Raw genomic sequence first — 21,774 nt, 5'->3', positions numbered from 1 at the left:
GTTTCTTATAAACTTTTTTTTCTTTTTTTTTTTTCTCTCATATGAACAGGGTTGTATCCTATGCTTGTTATCCATCATTTTGGAACAGTCACCTGGGGTCATCAGGTGAAAATCACTGTTATGTGTCAAGTGAATATGGGAAAAACTACACAAATGGCCCATGTCCCAATGCGTTAGAAGAATCCAATCGGCTCTACCGGTGTGCCTCTCACTACAGGGTCTCCTCAAAAGTAAGTTCATGTTCTCCTGTTGTCTCACCCATTTTTCTCCTTTGGTGTTTGAAAATTATCTGGCATGTGGAAATACGCTTACTTTACTAGCAGTCTAGAACCGTGAATTTTCCTTCATACTGCCCTTATGTCTCTGGTTTAATTGCCGATCCTGAGTCAAACTGTGACAACAATTGGCTCCATCCTGGCTCAAACCAGGACACCTTATATTTTCAGAAAAGTTTAAATTTGTTATAGTTTCTCAGTTTTACATCATCTCTCTTGTGATCCTACAGAAATTAGAGATAGAAAAATAAGTATGCAGCCTTCACTATGTATTAGTTCTTCTTAAATGTGTTTCTGAAGGTTTTGTTCATTTGATAAACTAAATATTCTGTAGCAGAAATACAAGTACAATAGTACATTTATACTATATATATATATACACACACACACAAAGAGCACAGAAAAATAGTATGAGTTTTAATTTAATTTAATAGAATATATTATCTTCTCTTGCCCTCTCTCCTTCCCTCAGGAAACTGATATAATGAAAGAAATCATGGACAAAGGACCAGTGCAAGGTATGGTAAGTTTGGAAGATGACAATATTATTATTGAAATATTTGAAGTGTGCAATGTCCTTTTATTGAAATATTAGAAAACACAAATTGCACTCCCCAGTGAACAAAACAGACCTGCACTTCAGTTCATCCAGGGACATTCAGTGGCAAGTAGTGCTCCTGAAGGCAGTTATACTGCATCAGAGTCCATGATGAGTAAAATCAGCTTGAGCTGGGTTTGCACAAAATCTGTGTGCTGGAAATGTGCCTTTTTCCCCATGACAGCTCCTTGCTCAGTGATGAAATAGTAATTTGGAGTTTTACAGGAGAAATCACATGTTTGCAAAGCTCTGCTCTCTGGTGTTGGGGTTGATTTGCCCACTGGCTGATGCCAACCCACTGAGCCTCCTTCCCTCTGAAAGCAATGCTGCAGTCTGCAGGCCCTCCGGCAAATCATTCAGTGCTGGAATACTCCTAGAATTTCCCCTTTCAGAGCCCAAATGCTCTTGTTGGTTGCATGTGGCTATCAGTTTTTAATTTTTCTGCTGAACCCTCCAATGAAGGTCCCTTCCCTCTTGGAGCAGGGAGTGAAGGACTGCAAAAGAGTTGTTTTTCCTGAATACTGTTCATTTGCAGCTATGGAAGGTGCTGGCAGCACCTGAAAATTCAGGTTCCTGCCTACACCCTAGAACAGTATAACTGGAGAGATGGAGGGATGTGGGGTTTGGGGTGACGGAGATAGGTCATAGTGTGGGATGTCCACCTCTCTCGGATGGATGGCTGATGCAAAACAAAAGCATTTTACTTCAGGGGACTTCTGCATTTCTACTGCCCTCAATTATATAATGAATTTTCATAACCTCCAATTTATTATTGAAATAATATTGGTTATTAGATTTCATTAGTTTCAGTGTATCATGGAGTTGATATTACTTCTCAAAGTTCTTCATGTGTACAGTTGTGATTAATCTGCAGCTCAGACTTAACAAGATCAGTCTTTTATGTTCTGTCCAGCTTTGTCCAAAGAAAATATTCTTTCCCATGCTGCATTTGATCTAGAAGGGATTACAGCAATTTCTGCTGGCTATAAGAAAATGAAAAAACTAAGATCCTCAAGATAAATTTTCACAACTTTTCTCTAATATTGTATTCTTAGTCTATGTATACACAGTTTGATGGATTAATCTGTCAGTACTAAACCTTCCACATAAAACAATGTGTATTCAGGTATTTGTTAGATTTTAACCCCTGAATAACTTATACAATTTTATTAAATGTCAATTCTTTTTCAGATAAAAATGTATCAGGTTAAGGGAATGCTGTATGTAGAAAAATCAAAATTTAAAGAAGGGTGTATAACTAGAGTGTATAACTGAGTGAATAATTTTCCATTTTTTCATTTTGCTATAATGAGATTTTTAAATGAGTCACAGTTATGACCCAATAATTTGTCACTGATTCTCTCATCTGTCTTCCCATACTACACATGTAATCAGGGCATAATTCTAATTTTAATACCATATAATACTTTTCTTTTTTTTTCATAATATTCTGCAAATGATCATCCGCTACTGGAAGAGATTTTTCCATTTTTCATTCATTTGTCATTCCTCAAGAAATTGCAAAGTGCTTCTGGAAAGTCTTATCTAATGTAATAAGTAATGTTTAATAGCTGGAAAACACTCAAAGATCCTTTCAAGATCATAATATAGAAAGTCATCCTGTTTGATGATGAATGCACCTGGATTTTTGGAAATATTCAAAGTTAAGAAAAAAGTATGCATGATTAGCAATTTTAAAACAGGTTTAGGATTGCAACTGAAAGGTTGCTTTTTTTTTTTCTTAATACAGCTTTCAATTTTAAATGACAATTTCTCTCTGACATATGTCATTATTTTATATGGCACAGGAAATGAACAACCAGCACTTTCACATGAAAATGATGACTTTTTTTTTTTAAATCCATTTTCAGATAAACATAATGAACTTTCATTAAGGCTTTGAAAACATTATAATAGACAGTCTAATATAGCCCGTTCATTTTTTTTGTTTAATTAATTTTTTTATTGGACTTCAGGAAATACTAGTTATGGTGCTGACATAGGAAAATTATCCTTTCTGTCATATCAGTCAGTCTCAAGCAAAATAAAAGCTAGCTCGTAGTTGACAAGACATCAAATTTTTGCCCCAACCAAAACTAGAATTTCAGTTATCATGATCTTGGAAAACAAAGGAATATTTCAATTGCTGATACATGAAAGAAAACACTAGTCAACATTAATATACAGTGTTATATTAATTTTAATTTTGTAGCAAGTACTTTTTGGGTTTTATACCTTCATATGTCTTCTTCTAGAAACTCTTATTTAAGAATTTTATGCTGAGAAATCCATAGAGAGATGAATCTTATAATTATTTGCATCTATATGCTTAGATCTGACAGCTTGTCATGACTGAGGTGGCTCCTGCATCAGCTGCAGTCAGCCTTAGGAAATTTATTACCCCTTCTGATTCACTAGTAATTAATCCATTCTTTTTGGAAAATGCAAAGTTTTTTCTATGTGTGAAGGAAAAAAGTTGGCTGATGGACCATGATCACCTCCTCCTGTCCAAGTTACAGTCTATATCAGTACAAAGTCACTGATTAAATAAAAATATCTCAGTGCTTGATTTTGAATTATCATCTCTCTGTCATCCTATATTTCATGCACTCAGCTCACTCCAAACACCATACCCTCCTGATTGCAGGCTATATAGATATAAATATACATGAGTGTTTGTATATATATATATATTTAAGTACATATACATAAAAATACATAAATATATACGCATGTACACATTAAATGCAGGTATAATATGTAATAATGGATAAAATTCTCTCATGTAGACTGAAGTAATTCTGGAAACATAATTCAAAATTTTCTATTTCATTTAAGTGGAAATAATTTAGGTATGATGTTTCATTACAGAGCCAAGAACATGGGTTTGATTTAGAGTTGTTGATAAATAATTAATTGTTTCTTGAAACTGAATATATGGGCCTTGATTTCAAAGAACAATGTGATTCAGAAATTAAACTTACCTTCTCCTGTCTCAGCCTGATGACAGATGAGTTCTTCTAACCTCAGATTTCCTGCAGGAGGAGTGAATTTTGCAGTCCTTGCACTCACCTCTGTTTCCTTGCCACCCCCTGGCCAAGGCATCTAAACAAGATCTGGGGAAGCCCCTACAGTAATTTTTTAATTACTCTTCTCCTTCATTTCTCCTCTGACACCATCACTTGGACTAAGGCCAGTGAGAGTCCTCTTCTTTCTGTTCCTTTACATGACCTTAAAACCCTCCTCCCACAGGCTCCTCTGGCAGCTCAGAAACCTTAGTTGCTCATATTTTTCATAGTGGTACAGGGACATCCACAGGAGTTAAACAACTTGCCCTATACACTGGGGAGCCTGGGGGCAGAGGGAGGGGGAATCCTTTGCAGAAAGTTGTAAGGGAGTCCCAGGCTTGCAGCTAGAGACCAAGAATAAAGTTTGTGCTATTTTCCACTTGGCCTGTTGCTCTCAGTATGTGTGAGCTTTGGTTCTGCAGGCAACTTGGCAGGAGCTGTAACCTTCACTAAAAGCTTTTAACTTTAATTCTGATGTAACTGATATAGCTCTACTCTGGACTTCCCACCTAAGTAGCATCATACCTGCTTATTCCCTATGTGTTACTATTGGCACATATTTTTTATGCAACCAGCCTCATCAGCAAAGTATATATTTAGCCAGGTTTCCTGGGCAAATGGGCTCATTTGACCATGTTTTGAGCTTCTCTCTTTAATCCCTTAAAATTTGTTTTTCTTTTCTGTTTTCAGCCAAGTATGATAGAGGCCAAAATGTCATAATGATAGTCAATGTCTTTCAAGTTTATGAAAATATTCAGGAAAGAAAAAGAAATTGGAAAGCATGACAGACAAAAAAAACCTGCAGCATGAGCTCACCTTACTTGACACCACAAATCTATACCAGGCACATATGTTATAAATGCTCCGACCACAAAAAAATGGTCAGTGAAAGTTGTACTTTATTCAACTCGCAAGGTGGAAGACTGTAGGAAACTGTATTTCACTAATTCTCATCTTCAAAGCTGTGTAACACTCTAAGACTGTTAAAATGATAAGCTAAAAGTAAGTTGGAGTTAAGCATTTGTTTGAAGCTTCTGTTTCACTGGAATCTAAAGGTAATTTAGACCTATTTTATTGAATTGGATTTCACTGGGATTGAGAAAAACTATGTAAACCTACATGAAGCAATATTTCTTCTTATGGTATTAAAAGAAGTCCAGGATAGAAAGTTTCCAAGGCAGGGAAACTCAATTAACTTGACAAGAGACCTCTGAGAGATCTCTGTTGAAGTATTTCACTTTGTTCACTCACTGTAGGGAATTTGTAAGCAATTAGTGAATTCAGTGTAAATACAAAGTACACTTAGGCAGTCCAATACACAACACAAATCTCACTGGTCAAATCCAAGGAGCAAACAAGAAGAGAAACAATGTTTACTGACTGTGCTGGTTTTTCCTATTTTTTTTTAGCTATAATGAAAGTGTATGAAGATTTTTTCCTTTACAAAGAAGGAATCTACAGACACTCCCAGAAAGCAGGATCTAAATGGAAAACTCATTCAGTCAAAGTCCTTGGGTGAGTAAAGCATATTCTTCTGTCCTTCTCATCTGCTAGTTATAAATGTAGTAAAATGTCAACAACCAGTTTAGAATGAAACGTTTTCACTATCAGAGGTGGAGAACTGTTAGCTTCCAACATAAGATTGTTGTTTCATTTTCACATATCTGAGAATTTTAGAGAACACTGGAAAGAGGTATAGTCCCATCATCTTTTAATCTAATATTTCCTCTAAAAATTTCAAATATGCTGGTTTATCGAATGAAATATTTTTATGAGTATTCAAAAGTATTCCATGCACACAACAAATAGTGAAAAAAATGGACACAATTTCATCCAAACATGTCACCAAGCAGAAGGCAAATGGAAGCACAAAAATTTGCAAGTGACTTCCTAATTAGCAAGTACACCTTACTGGCACAGCAGTCCAGGCTCTTTACACCCCAAACAGAAATCAGCTGCTGCTGGGATGCTGCTGATTTTGCTTTGGATGCACAAGAAATACAGATACAGCTCTGAAACTGCTGCAGAAGAGAGTGTACAATATATTAGTGGATTTCTCCTCAGATGTAGATGCATACACTTGAATTACAGAACACACCAAAGGGCTTTATTCCTGGACATGGAGGGAAAAAGCAAGGATAGTTAAGCAGAGAAATGACTGCAGAGTCTCAAACAAATATTTTATAAGTGATCTAGAATATCAAATAATAATGATTCTGGCCTGTGCTAAGAAGATTACTGAGAGTATCTTCAACATGTAAATCAAGAAATAAAGTCATAAAATAAAGTGTATTTAGTGTTTGTGATCTTAGTGAAGATATCCTTGTAAAGGACATGGCAATGCCTTTGAATGTGAAAACTGCTAGCTATGAATTTTAGGAATGTGCTTGATAGTGGCACAGCTGCAAAGAGAAGAAGCAGGATTATGCAAGATCATCTTTGACCCTATACTGCTGCAAAAAGTAGAGGAAAAGCTCCTGAAGTATGCTTATAGTGATTGTTTCAAGTAATGAAAGAGGCAGATTGAAATTTAGCATGGAAAAATGGAGCACTGAATTAGGAAAATAGGAAGGACAGGTTGGATAAGGCTTGGAGCAGCCTGGTCTACTGGGAGACAAACTGATGGCTGAGGACAGAAAGAGAAGGAGGGCTATTAACGTGCTGAAGTGGATGCTGATTTAAATGGGGGCTGTTAGACTGTAAAGGAAAGGATAGTAGCCCTTAGGCAAGGAGCCACTGAGGAACAAAAAACTGAGCACCTTGACTGAGGCCTGCAGCTCCCTGCAGAGGATTGTGTTGAATGGTCAGTGCAAAACAGAGAAAGAGAAAAGCCAGCCAAGTGGTCTGTTATATTGAAAAAAGACATAAGAAGTGAATGAAAAAGAAGAAAACTGAAGGCAATGATATATAAGAAACCTCAACCTGCCTCAACTTTTGATATGCAGGAAAAACATTTACTTACTATCTTTAATTGATCACTGCAGAAGTATCCAATGGATCAAACAATATAAAGAGTTATGCATCTTTTCATTGTCTAATGCATTAGTGTTTTGACCTTCAAGATTGTGCCGTATAAATATCTTTGCAGTTATCTTTAACTGTAGAAACTTAATTCAAATTTGACAAATTGAAGACTGTCTGAGCTTAAGGCTAGGTGTACTTGAGTTTTTAATAACGACAAATCAAGCCATCAAATTTGACTCTGCACCACAAAGTCTACAACGCTTTTTTGTAAAGATTTTAATGTCTTCAAGATTAAGATACACTTTTTAATTTAATGAATTGGTTTGAATAAATTTGAATATAAAATATGTATCCTGTTTTTTGCCACTTCTGTATATAGCTTCAGTGGGGTATTTTTGAGCAAAAGATTATGCAGGCTTCTTGACCTAAATTAAGAACTCCTGAGAATCTTATTAAAGTTGGACTTCAAATAAAAATACTAATGATTATTTGCATTCTGCTTTGTTGAGATGGTACTTGGAGAGAAAAAAAGAAGCAGACACATGCTGACACAGGGTAAAGAAAACAGTTTTGTGTGGGTTCATGTTTATTGTAGTCTGATTTTTTTAATAGAATCATAGAATGTCTTGGGTTAGAAGGGACCTATAAAGGTTATCTAGTCCAAACCCCCTACAATAAGCACTGACATCTCACACTTGAACAAATTTTTCAGAGCCCCATCTAGCCTGACCTCAAATGCCTCCTTGGATAGGGCCTCCACTAGGCAACCTGTTACAGTGATCCACCACCATATTAACCAATAACATCCCATTTACCAGTAACAAGGGGTTATTTATAACCCCTTCTGTAAAAGAGATTAAATATTTGTAAACGACAGTCATAATAGTGACTGATCATATTGGCTTGATATTTGTGATCTCTCAGAAACATTTTGAGAATGCCTTTAATGACACATGAATTGTACAATTTACAAAGTGATTGAGTCGTAAAGTGGAAGTAAATTTTGGTGAAGCTTGCAAGAGTTATTTGTACAAAACCAGAAATTCACATATAAACTGCTTAACTGATCATTCAAAAGGATTGCAAATGCATTGACTGACTTTCCTTGTTCTGTGACTCAAAATTGCTAGTAATTTTCTATATTTTGAAGGCTTCTTATTTATAAAATCAGCTCTGATAGGACTATAAGTACATTTTCAGTGAGGTACTGTGTAACCTCAGGCTCAAGGAGAGAATAGGAAAAGACAGAACAGCATGGAAGGAGGAGAGGAAATGTGGAATAGCCAGGAGGAAGGCGTTGAGGGAAACAGACTGTCTGGCTTTGATCACGGTCTCTATGGACAGTGAAATAAGGCTTTCAGCAATTGGAAAGCAGGATGGGCTCACCCCACTGGCATTTGAAGGGTAGGATTTCTCAAACAGTTTCTGTGTCAGTATTCCAGAGATAGGGAGGCAAGCAGAAAAATGAGTAAAAGACTGGGATACATAACAGCTAAGTGTTGGTGCTTAGAAGTTAGATTTCTGTGTCTCTGCTAGGTTGCCATTTTCCCCTTTCTTTCATGGCTATTCATCTGTCCTATCCTAGGTATCTATCTTAAGGTGAGTTGAATTGTGGGATATTATTTCTCCTTCTTGACTATAAAAGAACCTAGGGAGTAACATCCGACTGACAGACCTAACATTAAAATTTCTAGCTTAGACTAGAGAAATCTTACTTGTAATGGCATCATAAAGTAGCTTAAAAATAAAATTACTGTCTGACAGGTACATAACATTTACGGTAGTATATTATCTTCAGAATGTCTTGTATATGTATGCTTGTGTATATGTACACATGTACATATGAGTATATATCTATACAGTTAGAACTTTTAATGACATCAGAATGAAAATAAACTTAAGAGAGACAAACTGCAAATGGTAAGTGGGACTAAGGAAGGTCAATTGGTCAAAGTTTGGTAACTTCCACTTTTTCAGCTGCACTCTGTTATTTTAAGATGACTAATGATGGGAAAATGACATGTGAAACTGTCATCTTTATCTGAAAATCTCTTAATAATAGAAGTAGACTGAATTCACATAAAAGATGAACTTGGTAACAGATTTGTGTCTCAGATCTATACATTCAAGCTAGAGATGCTGAACATACCTGTCAAGAGTCTATTGTACACTATAGCAGATTGTCTGTAAAACTGGTACATCTCTTCTTTTAATCTTCTTTTCCTTCTACTCCTCTAGCTTTCTTAGGGAAAGGAAATATTTAAAAAAAAAAAAAAGGAAAGAAAAAGGAAAAGTTCCTTCTCCTCAGGGAAACAAAAGATGAAGCAATTTGTTGATGGTGTAAAGATGCCAAAGTCTGTCCAGCCTAGAGGTAACACATTGGCTTAAATATCTACAGTTCTAGTTTGAATATATCTCTTTTCAAAGTTAGGCACAGTGAAGTAAAGCAACCTTCATTAACATTTTCAGCCTGTTCAGACAAAACTTTTCTCAGGTTGAACATTAGGAAAAAGTTCTTTCCTGTAATGGTGGTGAGATGCTGGAATAGGTTGCCCACGGAGGTTGTGGATGCCCCATCCCTGGAGGTGTTCAAGGCCAGGTTGCATAAGGCTTCGATCAACCTGGTGTCCCTGCCCATCCAGGGGGGTTGGAACTAAATTATCTTTAAGGTCCCTTTCAACCCTAGCCATTCTATGATTCTGATTCCTCTGCATCCCTTCAGTACCAGTGACTACAATGTCTGATCCATACCTTCACTCAAAAAGCTGTATCTTCTGATCCCTTAATACTGAAAAATTAAGAAAGGCCCCAAAAGCTGAAGTCTTTGGCTACACTCAAATCTATGGACTGTTACCTTAAGGCTTGGAGAGGACAAGAATAGTTTTATTAAAAACTTTAGATACTATTTAATGAAAAACAGATTTACAGATGTTTGGGAGGATCTCAGGATGACAAAAGACTTTCATAAGAGGGCATTTAGAGGTGTACCTTAAATGGAAACACATTTCCCCTCTATTTTTATCAATGATTCACTGGAAGCTTTAAATTCAATACTGCAGCAGATTAAATGGCATTGAAACATCTATGCCCTGAAAAAAGCATTAGTTGAATGTTTCTCAACACAAAAAGGCATACTAATGGAGATAAAATTGACATGTGAGGCAAAAACTCGTGTTTGAGAGTTGAGGGGATAGTCAGGCAGAGCAACAGCATTCTAAGATTTAATGCCCAATTAAATGACTCACCAGTGCAAATTCCAAAGTCTTAAAATAGATATCAGTGACTACTGTTAGTGACATCTCAGGTTTTGCCTTTGAAGACATTGTTTTTCCCTTCATTTTCCTCTTCGCTTTTCCTCACTGCAGCATAGACTCAAAAAAAACCCAAGTAGCATCTTTAACCTCCAAAAGTCATGACTCAGATTATTTTTTCCTGACTAAAGAAACCTTGGGTTGAATTCCCTTTTACTTTCATGGGAAAAAAAGAAAATATACTTTATTGTTGTCAGACAATCAACATCAGATATTAAACATTACAGAGCAATATCCTAAAAAATATTTTACAGCAAAAAGAAATACATTAGAAGATCATGGTGGAAAGAATCACAATGTCGAATGATTTGTGTAGTTAAATCCATGATACTGTCTCCCATATAATTGATGATGTGGGGATAATTTAACTGTTGACACTGGCAATTTGCTTTTAACAGCATTTTACCTACCTCCTGAAAGTAAGCATGGTACAGTCTAGTTTCTGGTCTCCTACAAAACACCTCAGTGCTGGACCCACTACTAATGACCTTTTTTTGTTGTATTAGGCTGCATTTCTTGCATTCTTTTGCTATTTTATTCAAGAATATTTAAGTATCAATGACCATGGGGTTTTTTGGAACTTTTTTTTATACTTCTCTTGTGAAGTCCACCTTCATTGTATTGATACAAATTCTTGAAAAAGAAACTAGGGAATGTTCAAACAAAACCAGTTTTCATTCTGTGGAAGAATACTGAAATAATCTCCATATTCTAGTTTTTCAACTCTCAAGCAGTGTATGCCTGCAGGGCCTGCTCCTACAAAGTTAATATAAAGGGAAAGTTATTATCAAAAAGGACAGCTACGGTGCCTCTACTATATAAAACTGGTCACAGAACTATGAAAATCACTTTATGCAAGCATGCAAGTATTCATCCTTTTATCTGAAAGAGTGTAAGAATTCTCTTTACAGCCAGCTGGATCTGGTTTCCCTTGAGTAAATGGAAATACTTTGCTTACTTTTTCACTGGAAGGGGACTGAATGCAGCTTAATGAAATTACTTCTTTTTATTCAAGGTTAGTTTTGATTGAATATCATGATGGTTCATTTTGGAACAGCAAAGTGATTTATTTCTTATACAGTATTTTTGCCAGTCAGAAGAAAACTCCCTTTTAGTTTTACTTTTAGTAATTTAGTAATTTTCAATAATTGATAGGCAGACCTTCTCCTTAATAATTCCTTAAAATCTCTTCTTTTTCTTCTTAATAAAAATAGAAAATTTGGAGAAGGTAAGGCTGAAAACTTTTCCTAAAAAAAGATGGTGTGTTTATTAGTGGTCTAAAGCATAAAAATAACCCTAATAGATTCCCTCTCTGTGTGAGTAATGAGGTCCAGTACCTGTTGCTTTTGAAATGTCATTCATTTGGAGTAAATATCAAGCTGGAATACTCACAAAAACAAGAGACAAAAAAGTGCTATTAGATTATTTTGGTCATCTTCCGGAAAATGTAATACTCTTCTTTAATGGATGTTGTCCAAGAATGTAACAACTCACTTTTAAGTCTCCATAATTTCCATCTGGGGACTAATTGCACTGGAAGTTAAATGACTTCATCCTTGGGATGTTTCTTCTTGATGTTTTTTTTGGTTGGTTGGTTTTATGTTGGGTTTTTTTTTTCCTGGACTTCTTACCCCTGTTCTGTCGATGGAGTAATACATGACACTTAATTTTCTCCTTCTGCTTGGCCTTTGATCCCTACATACATTTAGGTTGTCAGTGTCTATGTATTTTGACCTCTTATTTTCTCAACTTGTCACATAAATACCTAGAATAATAGAATAGTTTTGGTTGGAAAAGGCCCTTAAGATCGTCAAATCCAGCTTTTAACCTAGCACACTGACAAGCCCACCACTAAACCATGTCCCTAAGCCACCAGGGACAGACACACAACCACTTCCCTGAGGAGCCTGTTACAACTCATGATACCCCTTTCAGTGAAGAAATTTTTCCTAATATCCAACCTAAATTTCCCCTGGCACAACCTGAGATCATTTCCTCTTGTCCATTCACTTGTCACCAGGGAGAAGAGACCAACTCCCACCTCGCTACATCCTCATTTCAGGTAGTTTTAGAGAGCAGCAAGGTCTCTCCTCAGCCTCCTTTTCTCCAAACTGAACAATCCCAGTTCCCTCACACACTCCTCATAAGACCTGTTCTCCAGACCCTTCACCAGCTTCATTACACTTCTCTAGACATACTCTGGCACCTCAATGTCTTCCTTGTAGTGAGGGGCCCAAAACTGAACACAGTACTCAAGGTGTGTCCTCACCGATGCACAGTACAGGGGGACAATCACTGCCATAGTCTTGCTGGCCACACTATTGCTCATACAAGCCAGGATGCTGTTGGCCTTCTTGGCCACCTGGGCACACTGCTGGCCCATAATCAGCTGGCTACGGACCAATAACCTCAGGACCTTTTCCTCTGGGCAGCTTCCCAGCCACTATTCCCCTGCCTGTAGTGTTGCATGGGGTGTCTTTTTAAGCTTGACATTTCCTCTGAATTTATCTTCAGATTGCTAAATGCTATCTGATGATTTTAACAAGTTTCTCTAAGTCAGTCTTTGTTCATATTTCAAGGAGTATTACTTCCAGCAGCAAGTACAACAGCAGTTAAAATTCAAACTGAATTTTACATTATATTTCTTTAGAATTCAGAAAATTCACGCTCAGATACCTGGTTTAGCAGCAGAAAGGATATTTAGGGATTTATTTTATCTAAGAAGTCTAAACTTAAATTAAGCTTAAAGTGGAAGGTGTGCTTGGATGCCGTAACATATTGATAGGTGCAACTAAGGGATAAAATGCAGAATGAATTTACTACATCAATAAGGCTGAAATCACAGAAGCTACTGAAGTGTAACTATGTAGGCAGGAAAGGTGAAAAAGATAAATTGCAAAGAACAAATGTAATACCTATGCTGGGAAATCTAAGTCAGAAAATTGAGTAATCCATTTTAGAAGATATGTCCCCCTTTCCTAGAGATACTACTACAGAACATTTTCCACTTTAGTTTTGTTGAAAGAATTCCTTCCTCTTTAGAAGGTACATTAGTATGAATGAGCCAGAAAATTCCCAGAAATGCTGTTGATGGAGCTGGCATTCATTCCCAAGGGCAAGATATCAAATCAAACTGGCATTAGGCTATAAACATGTGTCACTGAAAAATGTATGTAGAGCATGGTTCACAAAACAACAGCTGTTTCCATTAAAGCTCAGTCCTTTTTCAGATGGCGAGAAGCACGTTAGCCTGGCATAAATGAGATCTGGTGAATCTCAGATGTGCTTTGGAATAAACCTAAACAAACTGTGCCAGTACCTGAAAGGGGGCTTATAAGAAGGCTGGGGAAGAGCTGTTCATTAGGGCAGGTAAGAATAGAACAAGGGGTAATGGTTTCAAGCTACAGCAGGGTAGATTAATGTTGGATGTTAAGAAACAGTTATTTAATATGAGGGTGGTGGATCACTGGAAGAGGTTGCCTGGAATCTTGGTGGGGTCCCCATCCCTGGAGACATTCAAGGTAAGGCTTGATGGGGCTCTGAGCAACCTGACCTAGAGTGAGATGTCCCTGCTTATTGCAGGGGGGTTGGACTAGATGACCTTTAGACATCCTTCCAACCCGAGACATTCTATGATCCTATGTTTTAGGAAAGGCTTGGTAAACAGGCCTGGGAACTCATGACAGAATTGCTGCCAGAGAAGATCAGCATCTATGGAGATGACACTCTCTTACACCTTTCCTGCTAAGTCCTGCTCCTGATTCATGCACTAATCCCAAGACTGATTTTGATCAGTAAACAGTAAATCAACCTTAATATTTGCTCTTCAGACTTCAACCATAAAAAAAATTGGAAAAATCACTTGTCTCATCACAATCTATTAATACACTTAATCTACATAGATTACAAAATGTAATAATTCATAGAACTTTTGACTGAGACTGGAATGTATTTGGTCCAACTTTCTGCAACCCAAATTGGCAGGGCCATCTTGGATTAAGTGACTTTGACTGACTGTGGTACTGATTATGTCCAATTATGGCAAAGGAAAAGGATATAATTAAGATTAGAAGAGATCTCTGAAGATCATCTAGTTTAATCTCCCAGCTTGAAGGAGAACCACCTTCATAGTTAAGGTTCATGGGGCTTCTCAGGTTGAGTTTAGGATATCTCTGAATACAAGCTCGCACAGACTCTTCCATAAACTTTCAAGCCAGTAGTGCCTAGCCATTCTTGTCATAAAGTATGTTTTTTTCTTATATTCAATTGCAATTTCCATTGCAGAAAACTGTGACTGTTATCTTCTGACCATTTGCTGTGCATATACCAGTAGAGTCTGCTCTATGATCTCATACCCGTACTTTGTAAAGCCATGGACAACAAAAAGTTTTCCCCTGAGCCACCTCTCCTGAGAGCTGAACAAAGGAAGCATCCTCAGCCTCTCCCTGTACACCAGGTGCTCCAGATCCCAAATATCCCAGTGGACTCCTGCTGGTCTTGTTCAAGTCTGTTAATGTCTCTCCTGTATGGGGAAAACAAAAACTAGACTAGTGCTCAGGACGCAGAACAGCAGTTCCTGAATAAAGGAGATTAGTAGTTTTTCTTGACCTGCTAGTCGTATTCTTGTACACTTTAATGTAGTTTAATTTAGAGTGTTTGGATGAGTGCCCAAGAGCATGAACTACTGAGTAAGCAACTCTTGCTTTCTAAACTGTAAGATAAAATCCATATGTTAAGGACCTCGGTTTGTATCTGACTATGATGGAACAAAACCTAGGAAATTAAATTAATGGATATGTTATAGTCAAGGATTAAAATGATAATTTAAAATTTTGGTTGCTAAGTTTTCTTCCATTTAGAAAAATTTCTGAGATTCAATAGATTCCTGTCCTTGTATGAAACAAGAAATTTACTGATGTTTTTTTCTTAGAAAATAACAAGTGTTAGAAACATACTGAATCACAGAAATGTGAATCTGCAGTAACTGATCATCACCCTGCTCAAACAAGTGGGAGAGATAATGTGTAGTGCTGAATGGAGGAATACATGAATGTAAATTCAAGGCATTTTTCCTCTGTCTTTAAGACAGATGTAAATATTGGACTTTCATACTGTGGCTGATGTGGGGTTACTTAGTGAAATGGTCACAAGGAAAGAAGGAAAACTCAATCTGATATGAAATCAGATAGCCTACCATATATTTTTTAGAAAATCTATGGTCATGGTAAACTGTATCTGAAATATATTTGGCAAAGATTATTAATAATCCCTGAAATTTCACATGGCAATTGACAGAAAAGCATTATGAGGACTTTCTAAAAAATGGTTATATTCAATGGTTATAATGACCATTAATGTTTTTTTGTTTCCTTGCATTTAATGAGCAAAAGCTACAATTTGTACTGGCAACTAATCCAGACTTCACCTGTCTGCAAGTCACCAATTTGTCTTGCTTTTTTTTTTTCCCTTGGCTGGAAGTGCAGGTATTCCACTTACATTAGGATTCACTGTTAACCAGGGACAGCTAGTGCCACTGTGGCTGTTCAAATTGTTCTACAAAACATGACACAACCATTCTAATTTCCCTATTTGCAGTGTGGGTTTTCTCATCGTGTTTTTGCTGCTTGCCTTTCAAAGTGAATGGAGAGCTGCAGATACAGGTCAAGCACATGGCGTTTGTGGCATATAAACCGATAAACACCCTGTCAATGGCATCCTGTATATTCTAGAGCTAACTTTATACCGTGAAAACACCTGTAGAAGTTAACATCTTTGATTTTCTATTCATTTTTTCCCTTTTACAGACATCTGATCACCACGACCTGTGAATAGCATTCCTTTTATAAATGCAAAATGAGCCAGAGCCCTTTGAGCAATCAATAGGGATACCAGGATTGCATAGCTACCTGAGGTGTGAGGTGCGGCTTTTGCCCACTGAACTCCTTAGAAATACTTTTGCCCCACGTATGTACAAAGCGAGGCTTAACAACTCTGAGCTCTGTGCTGTTCAGCTGCAACTGCACGTTTATGAAAGTCCTGTCACTTGGCAGGTGGGGACAATCTCTCGTATGGCTTCATGGATATTGCCACAACATTTAGTATGTCCTCAAAGATGTCAAAGAAACATCAAGTAAGTTTACAGGTTATCCTCCACACTGTGCAGTGAAACAGATTAAGCTGTCAGTAATTTAATTTGCACAGAGAAAAGCTGAAACCATTTTCAGTCCCAACTCACCAGCTATTTTTGAAAAGATGTTGAAATAAATCTTAAAAAAAAATGTTCCTAGGGATCTTCAGCTGAATTGAAGAAATATGTTCACTTTAATTTCAATACTCCTACACAGTTCAGTTCTGTTCAGTTCAGCTGGCAAACTCTCCAGAGGAGAGTGTCTGTCAATGAAAACAGGTTTTGCAATGACAAACTAAAACTACACTTGCATAAACTTTTTGTAGTCCCTAATGGCAGTCTGGTTTTCGGCTAGCAGGATACTTCTCTTACTTTTCATCATTGTGAGAGTTCATTATTTAAATGTGGAGACGTCTATCAGTTGTGCTTTGTTCTGGTACTGAATTTAGGACAACTAGCTAAGACAAGGTTTGTTTCTAGTTGCTTGGTTAAAGGTACAAAATACGAACATATGCATCAAATATCTCACTAATACCATCTTTTGTAACAGGTGGGGTGAGTTAGCTAAAAAAAATGAACAGAAACAGAAGTTCTGGGTAAGTGAATCCATAGAACTCTTCTGAGGTAGGACAAAAAAAATCTTTACAACACAGATTATCTAAAAAAACCTTCCTTTCACTCACTCTCTCAGCATCTATTTTTTGTTTTCTTCACCTTAAAGTCTCCCACATAATTCTATTTCCTTTCAGGCAAGTTTTATCATGCTGACCCTAAAATTATAGCATCATCTACCTCAATTTCAAAAGCCTGTTTCATCCAATCTCCCACCTATATCTGTGGTTTTTCTTAAACTGTCTTTTCTGTCTCAAATCTTATGCAAATTCTCAAATGTCATTAAATTTTCCCATGAAGACTCAGTTCTTTTTGATGCTTACAAATGAGACTCAAAAAAAGTGATCAATATTATTTGTTAAAATATTTGGAAAAGATAAGTTATCTATTTAAGCAATGTTAGCAAATGTTTTCCAGCAACCAGAAAAAAACCAACCCTAACCACTGGCATTTAGCCATTTAGAGTAAGTCAGATTTATCACTTTGATTATGAATAACAGCTCATCTCATTCCTGCATTCAGCAGAAGGTAATTTGGAGTTTATACAGCGGATGGCAGGGCTTATGGTAGGTAGTTTCATTGACATCTAGGTCAAAACTTCTACTGATTTCATTAGAAACTAAATTGCTCAGTATCAATATGATCATCTGCCTGAACAAAATCTGATTTATTAAAAATCAACTTTTCTTCATATCTTGGGTCTGTCTTTAACAGATTAGTTGTAATTGGAATTTTGACCATTGTTGGTTCAGAAATAGTATTCCATTTTTATTAACCCTGGGTTTGGAACTGAAATTTTGATCAGAACACAAAGGAACAAATTATTCGAACTCAGAAAAAGCTGTGTTTCATTTCTCAGTGCACCCAACCTGAGCAACTCTGTTTCTTAAAAAGGAAACTCTAACACAAAATATTAATTTTGCAGTTTACACCTTGTATTTTTTAAATGCTACTTTAAAATTAAAATTCTGTGGTTTTTTTCCTCTGTTTTTCTTTAGATTGCTGCAAATTCCTGGGGAAAATCCTGGGGAGAAAATGGTTATTTTAGGATTCTACGTGGACAAAACGAGTGTGATATTGAGAAGCTGATATTAGCTACTTTGGGACAGCCATAGTCTTCTACTTTAAATCGTATTGTACCATACTCTGATTTATGTATCTGTTCTCTCCATTGTTGCATATTAGTCTTTCTAGAGAAATAAAAATGTCTTCCCTGTAAGTTACTTTCTTTTCTGTTTTGGTTCATTAGGGCCTTCTGACTTGAGCACACCACAGCCATCACAGTGCTCTCAGATCACACCTGCTACAAACACTCCCTTACACTAATAGCCAGTTGTATCCAGGACTACTAAAAACCTCGGGGTCTCATAGAGCAGCATGTTCCCACCTCTGTAATTTACATCTCACCACTATTTTTGTTATATTACTAATGGTTGATTCAGCAGTGCCTGAAACAATGTGAGTTACATTTTAATATTAATGTCTTTACAATATTCTGTATTCTGGTCACAAACCACTTCAGAAATATTATGTGCTCTTCCACACAGAATTGGCTCAGCTAATGTTCATACTGGATATAACATTCCAAAGAAATATAAGTACAGTTCTGATCCTGTTGCAGAATAATTACTTCCTATTGTAGCTTAGAGAAGCTATATATATGTGTCACTGTCTCTTCCAGGAAATTAACATTTTACTAATAGATCCCACAAAGTCTATGCATTTAGAGTAATTTAAAAAATTACTTGCAGTGAAACAGCGTATTGTTGTTTTCATACCCACAATTAGAAATGTACATTTTTAAGAATTTATTTAATTAAAGGAAAATAAAGAAGAAAATGTAATTTCTTCTCAATTAAGTCTAGACATGACTAATTCCTGAACTACTTGCCTTCCACTCATTGCTTAACCTGGGAACAGGCATATGTTACTATTCCCAAAAGCCTGTTTCCAATGGATAAAGATGAAAAAGACATTCTGTTGCTTGTCTCCACTGACAAATCAGTAGGCAAGGCACAGTTTTGGGTGCTGGCCAGCAGGATCTTTAGTGCAGACAAGACAACCAGAGATCCTTTCACTCCTAACACTGATGTAGCTGCTTCTGTCTGAAGAAAAAGTCTATGGGCATGAATCCTCTCCTATCAGCATTGCTACAAATCTCGACAGGCTTAAGGACTGCTTTCCTTATTTGTTAGTTAAAATAAAGAGATTACAGCTATAAATATAAGAAGAAATTAACTACTTTTTACACCTCTTAGTTCCAAATAATCCAAAGGCCAGATGCTGTGAAGGAAAAAGCCATGGTGTCTTAAATAGATGGGGAAAAAAGCTGCCATGAAATTCCAGTGAACACAGCCACACTACAACAGATGTTCTTGTCACTGAAATAATGTCTCTTAAACTAAACTTGGGTCACAATTTATGTTGCATCACTGCTGAAAGAGCTATTATTAAAATGTCAATATCATAATGCTGCACAATAAGCACTTCTGTGGCCTCTAGTGTCATGCAGTACCTTGAATTTAGACACAAACCCCTTTATCACTTGAAATGTATAGCAAATTGTAACACGAACAATTTTAGAAGAGATAAGTGCTCTGAGAGAACTCTTTTCCAGGTTTAGTGAGCCAAAAAAGTCCTTGAGAGGAAAGTGTACTGAGCCATCTAATCAGCTACTTCCCAACCTCTTGGTATGTATTAGTTCCATAAATGTCAAGATTTCAAAAGAGTAGAATTTAGCTCTAAAGTGAATAAAACTCTGAAAACCTATCTAGTCAACTCTGGGTTTTTTTTGTTGTATTCAAGTTGATTTGCACTGCTGTAGCTCTTCCTTTGTCAGCAGGTGTTTCTACTCCTGATTGCTTGTAAGATGATTCTAGGATCTGAGGTGTCATGTTAAGTTTCTACAGTGATAAGAAAGCTCAAAGCTACCTTTCTAGATCTTTACCTGATCAAAGGGTCATCTCGGCTTGAATGAAATGGTCTCAAGTTGTGCCAGGGGATGTTTAGATTAGATATTAGGAGAAACTTCTTCACTGAAAGGAAAATTAAACACTGGACCAGGTCATGCAGAAAGGTGGTTGAATCACCACCCCTGGAGGTGTTTAAAAGATGCATAGATGTGGTGCTTGGGAACATGGTTTAAGCACTGGACTTGGTAGAGTTATGTTAATGTTTGGTAGAGTTAGATTATGGTTGGATTTAAAGGATCTTACATGTCTTTTCCAACCAGAATGATTCTGTGACTCTATGAAACATCATATGCAAGTGAAACAAATGCAACCATGTCAAAGCAAATTCATGGTTTGCAAAGTGATACTGCTCTACCCAGGTTCTGGGGTTAACCTTTGGTGCTCTGAGTGAAGTATCTACTCAGCACCCCCTTCATACTCTCTTAATATCATAAATTTTCGCCCTGTGGAAATGTTACAGTACCCAGAATTTACCAGACATGCAAATATATCTGCACCTGGAAGCCAATTTGCTCTTTGAAAATAACCTGGATGCTGAGGCAGCTGTTCTGCTGCTATTCAGAGCACAAGTAAAGGAGCTCCTGTCAGTGCAGATCTCATAGTGATCAAGAGAAGGTGGGGCCTGGGAGCCACTCAGGAGCTGGAGACAGATTTTAAATGTCAGAAGGGCTTTGGGCTCTTCTAGCCCACTGTTTGGTGGGAGTATGAAGAATCTTGCTCTTCATTAAGCTGCCACTTCTCTCATTTCTCTCCTTTTTTTTTTTTTTTTTTTTTTTGGTCTCTCCATTACTAATGCTCAGCCATACCTGCTAGCTTGAACTAAAAGTGTCATCTAGCCTGGAGCTTTTTCCTGTATGAACAGAAAGGAAAAAGATGTAGGTTTAGTTAATTCAATAGAGAGCTTTAAATCACTAGTATTACTCATGGTCTGTGGGAACTGTAGAAAGGAGTGCTACCAGGAAGGGACAAAGCATCTGTAAACCAATTATTAGCCACTTCACTCTTGTATTCTGGGGCCTCTTTAATAGGACTGGGAGTTTTTATTATTATATCCTTTTCATCTGTAGATCCAATTTGTTCCTGAATTTTTAATTGTTTATCTGGGCCTTCTTCAAGCTTGGAAAGTCCAGAATAGTACTCAATGTGGCTACACCATTTCCTGATTGTACCTGTTTCAGATATTCCTTCTGGAGGGACCTTTCCAGACAGTACTTGGTTAACTACCTTGAAAGGACCTTGTAGCATTACCCTTTGTTTTTTAATGATTTTGCTGACTTCTTTCAGTGCTGTTCACACTGTTAACAACCCCTTCTCCAGAATGGAATATCACCTTTCTGAATCCTTAAATGACTGAGAGTAAAAGTCAACTGGTCGAGTACTCACATTAGGTCTCTGTTGCCAAAAGTGATACGATAAGGCACTGGCTGAGAACCCCCACTCTATTGTTATTGGATCCGGTGGAGAGGTCCCAGAGTCTGGAATGTCTGTGCCTCCAATAATAATAGTTCAAGGGCCTCATCATGAGACTGATCCCATTCCCAATGATGATTCTTTTTCAATAAATCAAAAAGAAGACATGCTAAGATGGATAAATCCGGGATACGTTTTCTTCAATACTGAAGGGTCCCCAGTATTTCCTGTAGCTCTTTCTTATTGGTGGCTACTTTTATCTCTCTCAGCTGAGACAAAGTATCAGAAGGACTGTTTCCCACAGAAAGCAAAACAAGAATAGCCTTGGTGTTTGTGACATGATGTAAATTTCCTTTTCCATAAAATAGGAAGGTAACATGTTTATGGCAAGCAAAAATATAAATCCCCACTCGTATTACACATTAAAACATTTATCG

The 21,774-nt window shown here is 36.9% G+C and overlaps 1 protein-coding gene across 2 annotated transcripts in view; it reads left to right on the top strand.

Annotated features, from left to right (window-relative positions):
• Positions 1-18,178, top strand: part of TINAG (tubulointerstitial nephritis antigen) — a 41,783-nt gene extending 23,605 nt beyond the window's left edge. Inside the window, exons 7-11 of one of the 2 annotated variants that reach the window (XM_051613579.1) lie at positions 50-230; positions 748-793; positions 5,351-5,456; positions 16,894-16,939; positions 17,954-18,178. In XM_051613579.1, the coding sequence (XP_051469539.1) occupies positions 50-230; positions 748-793; positions 5,351-5,456; positions 16,894-16,939; positions 17,954-18,070 (496 nt within the window). In that variant the 3' untranslated portion in view covers positions 18,071-18,178. Of the gene's footprint in view, positions 1-49; positions 231-747; positions 794-5,350; positions 5,457-9,143; positions 16,874-16,893; positions 16,940-17,953 lie in introns of those variants that run through there. The other variant, XM_051613580.1, reaches the window with a different exon arrangement.
• Positions 18,179-21,774: the final 3,596 nt, after the last annotated feature.

The sequence above is a fragment of the Apus apus genome, chromosome 3, assembly GCF_020740795.1.
Source record: "Apus apus isolate bApuApu2 chromosome 3, bApuApu2.pri.cur, whole genome shotgun sequence".
In the NCBI taxonomy this organism is placed as follows: Eukaryota; Metazoa; Chordata; class Aves; order Apodiformes; family Apodidae; genus Apus; species Apus apus.
The sequence above is the reverse complement of the archived record's forward strand: the minus strand, read 5'-3'. Positions and strand labels throughout refer to the sequence as shown.